This window comes from Nicotiana tomentosiformis, chromosome 11 (assembly GCF_000390325.3).
Source record: "Nicotiana tomentosiformis chromosome 11, ASM39032v3, whole genome shotgun sequence".
NCBI lineage: Eukaryota > Viridiplantae > Streptophyta > Magnoliopsida > Solanales > Solanaceae > Nicotiana > Nicotiana tomentosiformis.
In genome coordinates, this window is record NC_090822.1 from 31,810,872 (window position 1) to 31,822,615 (window position 11,744).

Genomic DNA, 11,744 nt, shown 5'->3' on the forward strand with positions numbered 1-11,744 from the left:
TATCCCTGTCGGGTGGCATGCCCTACAGGTCTGTAGAAAACATATCCGGAAAGTCTCGCTCTATCGAAACAGAATCAATAGTAGGAGTATCACCACTAACTTCCCTCAAAAAGGTAAAATATGACAAACACCCCTTCCCAACCATCCATTGGGCCTTCGGATATGAGATCACCCTACTGGGAACATAGTCCAGAGGACCTCTCCACTCGATCCTAGGTAACCCCGACATCCTAGGTAATACGGAACAACATGACATGGGGACAACCAATCCATACCCAGAATCACGTCAAAATCAACCATACTAAGCAATAATAGGTCAAATCTCGTCTCCAATCCCCCAATGGTCACCACACACAACCGATACACACGGTCCACAATAATAGAATCGTCTGCCAGCGTAGATACATAAACAAGTGAAACTAAGGACTCGTGGGAGATATCCAAATAATGAGCAAAATATGATGATACATATGAATAAGTGGACATGGGCAGAGGTAGAGTGTCGCAAATGGGTTCAGCCGAACCCAATAGCTTTTATTTGAACCATTATTTGTTTTTTTATAAATCCATTAAATATACATAAATTCATACTTTAGAACCTAGTAACTTAAAATGATTAGAATCTCGAACCCATAAGTATGAAATCCTGGCTCTGCCTCTATAAGTGGAACCAGGGTCAAATAATATAGAAGCATCCATGTGGCATACTGAGACAATACATGTGATCATTGCATATGAAGTAACGACCTTTGGCCTGGCAAGGAAAGCACAACATCGAGCTTGACCGCCACCTGATCGGCCTCCCCCTCTAGGGTAACCTCTAGCTGCTTGAACCCCACCCCGAACTGGCTGGGCGGGTGATGAAGTAACTAGTGCAGAAGTCATAAGCGGCCCCTTCTTATGAACTAGATGTCCCATGAAACGGGGGCAATAATTCCTCACATGTCCAAACTCCCCACACTCGTAGCAACTACGATCAGTCATTGGTGGTGGAGACTGAATCGTACCCCGAGAACCCGAATAACTTCTAGAAGAACCTTGTACAGATGAACCCTGAACTGATGGAGCACGAGATGAACTCTGCGCTGGGAGGGCACTGAGAGATGACTGACCCGGACGATTACTATATGAACCATGGCTAGTTAATGCACCACGATGAACCAGACGAGTCATCTGAGTGGTTATATAAGGACAACCCCTGCTATGGTGGGACTGCCCTCCAGAAGAAACACCGCTGAAACCACCCGAACCATGAGGCCTCTTAGATTTCCTTTCCTAATGCTCCTGACTACGGACCTGCTCTAGCCACCTAGCAATATTAACCACGTCGTCGAACCTAGCACCTGATGCAATCTCCCGAGTCATGACAAAATGTAGTCCATAGTTAAGGTCATCAATGAACCTCCTAATCCTCTCCCTCTCTCTCGGGACCAACCAGATCGTGTGACGAGCCAACTCTAAAAATCTCATCTCATACTAGGTGACAGACATACCTTCCGGGTGTAGCTACTCAAACTGCCTACGCAACTCCTCCTTGCGGGTCTGTGCAACAAACTTCTCCAAGAAGAGAACAGAGAACTCATACCACATAAGTGGTGCAGCACCGGATGACCTGCTCAACTCATATGCCTCCCACCATCTGAAGGTTGCCCCCGATAGGTGAAAAGTAGTAAATAAGACTCCACTAGTCTCCAGAACACCTATCGTGTGAAGAATCCGCTGGCACCTGTCCAAAAAGTCCTGAGCATCTTCTGACTCAGCCCTACTAAATGATGGAGGTTGAACCTCCCAAACCTGTCTAGCCTCTTCTGCTCCTCGTCTCTTATAGGGGGACCCACCTGGGCCTGAGCAGCGGCAACCAAATAGGCTGCTAGTACTCCCCGTGTCTGAAGTCCCTGAACCACCCGATCTAGAGTACGGGCGACGGGAGTCTGAGCACCTCCCCCCTGCCTGAAACGTGGCTTGTGCGACCTGAACTAAAACCGCTTGAGCAAGGCTAGTGCATACGGTCAATATCTGGGCTAAAGCCTCCTGAACACCTGGAATCACAATGGGCACATCTGGTGCCTGAGCTGGTTCGAATGACTCAACCATATCTGGGATATGCTCCTGAGCTATAGCAAATGGTGGCTTCACGGGTGCTGCTCTAGTTGCTGTACGAGCTGTACCTTAGCCCCGACCTCTCGTGGCCCTAGCTGGTGGTACTGGTGGTCGTCCGCCCGATATGGTGGCACGTGTCCTCACCATCTGTGAGAGAATATAATAACAAAAGTTTAGTTTTTGGAATCAACAAATCTACACGACAAGAATACAAGGAGGTGAAGTTTTCCTAATGATTCAGTAGCCTCTCGAAGAAAAGTACAAACATCTCCGTACCGATCCGCAAGACTCTACTGAACTTGCTAATGACTCGCGAGACCTATGTAACCCAGGATCTGATACCAACTTGTCACGACCCAAAACTTAACATGTCGTGATGACGCCTATCACAATACTACAGGAGCCGACAACCACAAATAACTACACATTTTTAAATTGAAAACGAGATGAAACAGGTTTAACAGTAACAAATCTCATAAATAGTCGATAAACAATACTGCATCTCACATACAACATTCTCAAAATCTGGATGTCACTGAGTACATGAGCATCTAAATGACAATATAGTCTAACTACTAAAACAACTGTCTAGAAATATAGAACAATCCTAATAAACGGAAAAGAAGGATAGTCGAGGTCTGCGGACGCCAAGGCAGCTACCTCAATAGTCTCCAAATAGATGAAGCTCCAAATCAAGCACCCTTCATGCCCAGAGTTACCTAGATCTACACACGAAGTGCATAGTCTAGTATGAGTACAATCGACCTAATGTACTCAATAGGTAACAGGACTAACCTTGAGATGAAAGAAGTGATGAGCTCAGAAAGGTACAGTCCAAATTCAGATAACAACAACGCAGATATGATAGGAAAATGACAATAATAACTTAGAGAAAGCCTTATAATCAATTTGTAGACAGTTTAAAAATGTAGACATGCTTTCAAGTGTTTAACAGTTGAAGATCAACATAGATAAAATATGCTAAGTATGACTTATATGATGAATGTTACGTCTTTATATCTACATGTCAGATGTGCATGTCACATGTAATGCATCACAATGATAATCTCATGTACTCACACTCTCAGAATACTCAATCTGACTGTATCCACTCTCACTCATCACACTCAATCACTCAGCATTGCACGGTACGTGCACTCTCTGCTGGTATGTCAGAGTTCGGAGGGGCGGATCCTTCCCAAGTGCTAATATAAAGCCAATATGGCCTATTGCGGCGTGCAGCCTGATCCCATAATAATAGATATAGCCTATACGGCATGCTTCAACTTGAAACCCGATCCATAATAATAATAATATATATAAAGCCAAGAAGTCATATTGCGGCGTGCCACCCGATACACAATCTCACTCACAACACGGCTCTCGGGCCCCAACTCAGTCATCAATCTCTCCAGTCTCTCGGGATCACAAATCTCATGCCAATCATCCCAAACAATGATACATGATGAAATAATAAATAATAACAGAGACTGAGATATGATATGCAAATGATGGATGTGACTGAGTACATAATTGCAATTTAAACAAATAATTCAACATTAGAAATAAACTCTGTAGATCTCAATAGAATAAGCGTATAACCTAAACATGATTTCTAACATGGATTGCAGCTCAATTTCTCTAACACGTAGGGAGTTCATGAATAGCAACAAGGTTTGATAACTACACAGTACCACATAAACAACCGAGTTACAATTACCATGGTGCATGCCCACACGTCCGTCACCTAGCATGTGCGTCACCTCAACACCAACCACATAAAATGTATTTCAGGGATTCATACCCTAAGAACCAAGTTTAGAAGTGTTACTTATCTCAAACCGCGCAAATCCCTACTCCAACAAGCCCTTGCCTCAAGAATCGAATCGGCTTCCGAATGACTCGAATCTAGCCACTAACAACTTAATACAATCAACACAAGCTATATGAATCAATTTCATATGATAAAGGTAGGTTCTTTAACAAAATCAAAAAGTCAATCCAAAAGGTCAACCTCGGGCCCACATCACAGAATCTGATAAAACTAACTAAATTCGGACACCCATTCAACAACGAGTCCAACCATACTAAAATTACTCAATTCCTATCTCAACTCGACCTTCAAATCCTCAAATTATAGTTTATGCAGTTTCTCTAATTTTCTCCAATTTTTCCAACCCAAAACACTAATTAAATGGTAAATATAATGATAGATTCATGTACATTAACCAAATTTGAGTTTGAATCACTTACCCCAATCAATACCTTAAAAATATCTTCAAGAATCGCCTTAATCCAAGCTCCCAACGTCCAAATGAGAAATAATACTCTAACCCTCATTTTGAAATTATATATTCTGCCCAGTTCTTCCTCTTCACGATCAGGGAAAGTCCTTTACGATCGCGACGAACAAAAATCACTGCCCTCCAAATTACACTTCGCGAATGCCAACATACCATTGCAAACACGCTGACTTATTCTCCCAAAGGTACGCGATCGCGGACACACTCATGTGATCGCATAGGGCAACGCGCCTGACCTCCCAGGCCTATTCTTCCTTCATCGCAAAGGTGGCACCTATCACGCGTTCGCGTAGCACTGACACCCCAAACTTCGCGATCGCGAACCTATTCTCGCGAACGCATAGAAAACTTTCCCCAGTCACCCAAACAACCCTTTGTGATCGCGGACCTCCACTCACGATTGCATATAAGGAAACCAACAAGAGATATAACAACAACCCAACAAGTCCAAAAATGAGCCGAACATAATCCGAATCACACCCGAGGCCCTCGGGACCCTATCCTAACATACCAACATATCCTAAAACATTATACGAACTTAGTTTTGATGCTGTTTTATGTGTTCTGAGGCTTCGAGTAGATCCGAATTATGTTTATGAACTTGTTGGTGTATTTGGACGGGGTCTCGAGTGGCTCGGGTGTGTTTTGGTCCACCCAGAGTTAAGTCCAAATTTCAAAAATTGCTGGTCAATGCTTCCATTTTCATGAACACGGAGGGTGTCACGCGTTCTTGATGAAGGATTTTGGGTAGGGGTGTTTTTGTTCTTTGCATTCGCGATCATAGGGTCACGTTCGTGAAGGTTTATGACCTGTTGCCTTTGCGTTCACGATGAGAGGTTTGCGTTTGCATAAATGGGGCTGGGTCTAGGGGTCAACGGGTTGTTGCTCTTTGCATTCGCGAAGGGCAGGTTCCATTCGCGAAGCTTTGGATGGGATAGCCTTCGCGATCACGAGGATCTGGGACTTGATAGATTTAGCCTTCGTGAGGGCCTTTTCGCGATCATGAAGAAGGACCACTGGGCAGAAACATGCTATAAAATTGGGACTTAGGCTCATTTTCTGTCATTTCACATTGGTTTGGCCGATTTTAGAGCTTCTTGGAGAGGGATTTTCACCTAGCAATTGAAGGTACGTGATTTCTACCTAATGTGAGTTTAATACATAGATTATGGGTAGATTTTAACATGACAATTATGGAAATTATGGGATTTTGTTGAAAACCTAGGGTTTGGTAAAAATGAGATTAGACCACGAAATTGGTTATGGAATTGAGTAGAAATTATATATTTGAGTTCATAAGGTCATGGGTAACATTATTCTACAAAAAGTTTTGGAATCCAGGCATATGGGCCCGGGGTGACTTTAGGAACTTTCCGATTTGGGTTGGGTAATTGCTCTAATGGATGAATTATGAACTTTTGAGCATATATTCATTAGTTGGTATGACTTTTGACTAGTTTCGGGTTGCTCGGCATTATTTTGAGTCTATTAGTGTGGTTTGAGGACCAGGAAGAGGACTTGAAAATAAGGTAAGTCTCTTGCCTAACTTTGTAAGAGGGAATTATTCATGTAGGTGTTTAAATTACGGGTGCTACGTACGCACGAAATGACGAGAGTCCGTATGTAGCTAAAATTATGTTTATGTCCGGGTAGACTTAGGACTTTATCATGCAATATTGGTATTATTTGACCCCAAGTTGCTAATTGAAATTTGATTAGGGATTATGTTAGGCCGAGCTTTGGTACTTCGAGTTTTGGCTGAATATTCAATTGTTGATAGAAAATTATGCTTCTTTATGTGCCTATCTTGGTGTTGTATTTGTATGACCAATAGTTCGAAGAGTTTCTCTATTCTTGTGGATCAGATTGAACGCATCGGCAATATATATTTTGATGCATCCATGGATCGGTCCGTACGACCTCAGTAGTGTGTGTAAACGATTATTATAGATCGGGTCCTATGACATCAGCATAACTCGTGCGTAATATCGTTTGTAGTCCGAATATACCTGATATTTCCTTCATGACTTGAGAATTGATATTTACTTGATGGTTCTTATTTATTGAAATAGCATGTGATATTTGGGGATTTTAAATTGATATTTTGTTAAAGAATCACGATATTTATTATTTCTTATCCCATTATTATTGTTTTATTTCACACCCATTTATAATTCTTGCACTTTACTTATTGATCACTAGTAAGTATTGATGTCGATCTCTTGTCACTACTTCTTTGAGGTTAGACTAGATACTTACTAGGTACACGTTGATTAGAGATGGAGCATTTGACTTTCTATGACTTTATTTTGACTCTTGGGCTTATCTTTTGACTCATATTATGTACTTCCTATGTGGTTGGATTTTATGATTATTGTGCTTAGTTGCTTTAACCTTATATTCGGGTTTGAGTTTTCCTGAGTAAGCCATGTGCATTGTGTGAGGTAAGATATTTAGTTGTACTCTATATCGTCCCTTGCTAGTCTAGAACTTGCCCCGTGTATGAGTTAAAGCGAAATAAGAAAGCTTTGTGAGTCAAAAAATGATATAGTCGTTTCTTTGATTAACCTCTAAGCTACTGGCCTACTAGTGATAAAATCATCCTTTGTTAGCCCATTTGAGCCGTAAACCTTTTATTTGGTACCTACGTTACAAGCGGAATCCCCTTTGTTCTTAATTAAATCTTGTTGAACCTTTACCTCTGAAAGCACTTAAGTCACTAGATGAGAAGGGAAAGAGATAAGTTAGCTTTTGTGTAACGACCCGACCGGTCGTTTTGTGTAATTGCTCCCCATTTTCCCTTTTGATACTTTAAACATGTGTGTTTATGATTTTATGACTTATGAGGTTGATTAGTTTCGTTCCGGGAAGATTTTGGGTTGATTTGGACCCTTTGATTCTTGACTTGGAAGCCTAAGTTATTTGTGTTGACCAATGGTTGACTTTTGTGAAAATGATCCGGGAATGGTTTTTTTGATGGCTCCGATAGCTTCGTATTGTGATTTTGGACTTGGGCTTATGTCCAGAATCAAATTTAGAAGTAGGTTGATTTGTATTGTTTTGCAAAAATTTGGCAATTTCAAATTGAATCATTTTACCGTAGATTGACTTTTAGCTATCGAGTTCAGAATTTGATATTGCGACTTGGAATAGGCCCGTTAAGCTATTTAGAACTTGTCTGCAAAATTTGGTATCATTTGGAGTTGAATTGATTAGGACGCTTAGTTCTTGAAATATACTTTGAAATTCATATGTTTTAGTTCTTGAAATATACTTTGAAATTCATGTGTTTTAGTGTTCGATTCGTAGTGCAAGATGATATTTTTGTATTTTGCTCATGTGAGTGAGTTTGTATGATGTTTTTAGACTTGTGTTGATGTTTGGTTTAGATCCCCGAGGACTCAGATGAGTTTTGGACATGATTTGGAATGGTTTGAACTGAAAATGAAATTGTTGGTGTGCTGGTGCTCAGTTGTCGCAATTGCGAGCACCAGCCTCGCAACTGCGAAGGTGACAAGGGGTTTTCAAATGTCGCAAATGCGAGTTCCCCTTCGCATTTGCGAAGTCAGCAAGCTTGAGTGATGGTTCGCAATTGCGATCATTTGGTCGCATTTGCGATAGTGGCCAGCTTCGTAATTGCGAAGCCTTTTTCGCAATTGCGACATTTCTTGAGGTTGTCAAGGTTTGCAAATGCGACACCTAATTCGCAATTGCGAGGGTTCGCAAATGCTAACCCTATGTCGCAAATGCGATATCTGCATCTGGTCATAAAGGCTGGAAAGTCAGGATTTCACCTCATTTCTCACGTTTAAGAACCTTAGACACGGTATGAGACGATTTGGAGAAGGGATTTTCACCTACAAATATTTGGTAAGTGATTATAATCGATTGCCAACTATATTTCATGATTATATCTTGGATTTAACATAAAAAATATGTGAATCAAAGTGAAAATTTGTGAAACTTTGTCATGTTTATGAAAAATGAGAAATCGAGTTTTCAGAGTAGACTCGGATTTTGAAACTAATCACATATATGGACTCGTGGGGTTATGAGTAGTCGAAATCTATCCTTGGACCTGGGTTTTGACCGGGCGGGACTTGGGTTGTCTTTTGTTGACTTTTTTGGGAAATGTGTAAAGATCATAACTTTATCTATTGTAATTGTTTTTCCTTACATTGTTTGACGATATTAAGTCAATTTTGGTTAGATTTGAGCTACGAAGAGGTGAATTTTAAGGGGAAAGGCTATATCCGAGGGTTGAGTTGGCCTAGTTGAGGTAAGTATCTTGCCTAACTTTGTGTGGGGGAACTACCTCTTAGAAATTTGTTTGTTTGTGCTAATTATGTTATGTGAAAGCATTGTACGCAAGGTGATGAGTGGCTACACGGGTTATATTTGGTAATCAACTGGTTTAGTCTATTTAGACTCTTCTCATGCTTGTAATTGAATTGTCTTAACATGTCACATCTTCATTGTAATCCACCCTTTAATTTGCAAATCTACCTGTACATGCCTTATTGACATTATTAATACTTGTTCATTTCTTACTTGCTAATTTGCTCTTATATGCTTAGTTGAAGTTATTTCCTTCCTTGTATTTTGTTACATCTTTAAATTATTGAATTACTTGTAATCGAAGTTGTTATTTTGTGAAATATCTTATTGTTGAGTTATTGATATTGAAATTGAGAAAGCCATTATCACATTGAGACAAATTTGTTAATAGTTGAGATATCTTTCTTATTGAGTTATTCACTTTTATTTTGTTGTTGTTGAGATTCTTGTACACATTGTGGTTGAGCCATGGACTATTTGTTGTGAAAATATTTTTATTGATGATTCTTTTGTCAAGTTGTAGCATATGGGCACTTGTGGTGTGAGTTATGATTATGTTGTAATCGCATGCGGTGATTTAAGGCTTGGGATTGACACACATGCAGTGAGATAAGGTGGGATTGATACGCGTGTTGCTAGTAGGGGAACTACTTGAAGCCACGTGGTGTGATAAGGTGGGCTAAAATGCGGGTAGCTATTTCGGAAAAAAATGATTTTTAAAACTAATTGTAAGGCTCCCGCGGTGATATAAGAAAATATATTGATTGAAATTGAGAAATGTGAACATGAGGCAGTACCTTGGTTGTGATTCTTGTTTTATACGAGGCGGTACCTCAGTGGTGATTCTTGTCTTATACGAGGATGTACCTCGGTTGTGATTCTTGTTGTGCATCTCATGTTGGAAAAGATTTATTGGCGGAACACTTCTTGTTGTTTTAATTCTCCTCGTCATATCAGTGTTTTTGTCATATCTGACTAATGAGGTTCTCTTTAATTGCTTCCTTTATGTTATCTCTATGCTTACAATTCTGTCATTAGCATATGTTATTAACTTGTTTCGTTTCACTTATTTCTCCACTTTCCATTACTTCTCGTTATTATATTCTGTTCTGTTTATTATGTCCTAGTAGGTGTCTTGACCTGGCCTCGTCACTATTCTACCAAGGTTAGGCTTGATACTTACTGGGTACCATTGTGGTGTACTCATACTACGCTTTTGCACATCGTTTTGTGCAGATCCAGGTACGTCTGCTCGTGCTTGACATTAGTTTTTGGTTGTAGTTGTTATCTGGAGACTTCAAGGTATACCTGCTCGGCGTCTGCAGGACTCGGAGTCACCTTCCCTTATCTTTCATTTTGTTGTATTTCTTATTCAGACAATGTTGTAGTAGATATTCCAGAACATTCTGTAGAGCTTATGACTCAGTTCCATCGGTTTTGGGAAAGTTGTTGTTGAGATCTTATTTTGGGAGTTTATTTGAGTTATCAGTCTTGCTTTAGTATTTCTTTTGATTATTTATGTTAAGTTATTATTAAATGTTAGGCTTACCTAGTCTTAGAGACTAGGTTCCATCACGACATCCTACGGTGGGAAATTGGGATCGTGACAAGCTGATATCAGAGTTCTAGGTTCATAGGTGTTACGAGCCATAAGTAGGTTTAGTAGATTCTTGCAGATCGGTATAGAGACGTATGCACTTATCTTCAAGAGGCTACATAACTGTTAGGAAAACTCCACTTCTTTGACTCCTTATCGTGTGAATTAGTTGACTTTGAAAACTAAATCGTTGACTTTATATTCTCTCACAGATAGTGAGGACACGCACTATTGGATCAGACGATCAGACACCCACACCCCCTGCTAGAGCCGTGAGAGGCCAGGGCCGGGGTAGAGGCCAGGGCCAGGGCCGAGGAAGAGGCCGAGGTGGGGCACATAGTGCAACAAGAGTACCTGCCCGAGCAAGTGCTCTTACTGCGACAAAGGAGCCATCAGTAGCTCTAGTTGGGGGACAAGCACCCGAGCCGCCTGTTACCAACCCTGCACTTCAGGAGACCCTCACACAGTTCTTGAGCATATTTGGTACTCTAGCTCAGGAGGGGTTGATTCCACTTGCACCAGCCACATCTCAGATTGTGGGAGGAGCTCTGTTACATCTCGCATTTTCGTATGTTAAAGTTTGGCCTTCAGTTAATCGACGTAGACTCGGGGATGAGATTATCTTGAGATTAACATATTTATGCTATTTATGCCAAGCAATAAGTAAGTGCCATGAAGGGTAAAGGATACACGAATTAAAGAAAATGAGTTTCGTTGAAGGTTGTCGATTTGGAGTAAAATATGGTCCGAGGTATAATACCCAATATTTATGGACTAGTACCATACAAGGTTCCATATGACCATAATAGTATGATGTATAAAGTATATTAAAAATGAGTAGTATTTTAAGTAATTTGAAATAATTCTTAATTATGCAAGTAATTGGTTAATTACCGGGTAACAGGACATTGCCTAATTAACTAATAAGTTGGATAAAGATTTAAAATTTCCACCCCCACCCCCACGTGCACCCCCACGTGGCAGCAAGCCACATATTAGACAAATGACTCATGGTCATTTATGATCAGGTGGCAACCTAATGCATTAATTTCAAGACACCTTTCATTCTAGGATATTAATTTCAACCTATTATATTCATTTCTAGGATTATGAATACAAAGACTTCATGTCAGAATGTTAGCAACACTTCATATTTGGAATACAACACTTCAATCAGATTCTAAACACCACATTAGCAACGTGATTCTTCAACCAATTCCTACACACAAAAAAATTCCAACGAGTATTATTAGAACTTTAGCAACGTAAATTTTTGCGGTTCTAAAGGAGTACGGTGCAACATTTTCCAAGAATATCATACGGATTTTTCCCTAATCCAGGTATGTTAAGGCTATCCCTTCTTTCTTTTTGGCATGATCCAAATTATCCAAAAAAAATGAGCAAAC

At 40.3% G+C, this 11,744-nt stretch overlaps 1 protein-coding gene across 1 annotated transcript; it reads right to left on the reverse strand.

The window, feature by feature from the left end:
• Nucleotides 1-585: 585 nt before the first annotated feature.
• On the reverse strand, nucleotides 586-1,173 carry LOC138901216 (uncharacterized). The gene has a single exon (XM_070188962.1). The coding sequence runs from the start codon at nucleotides 1,171-1,173 to the stop codon at nucleotides 586-588; it is 588 nt and encodes a 195-aa protein (XP_070045063.1).
• Nucleotides 1,174-11,744: the final 10,571 nt, after the last annotated feature.

Coding starts and splice junctions, on each gene's coding strand:
- LOC138901216 (XM_070188962.1), bottom strand. CDS start 1,173: ATGACTCGTCTGGTTCATCGTGGTGCATTAACTAGCCATGGTTCATAT.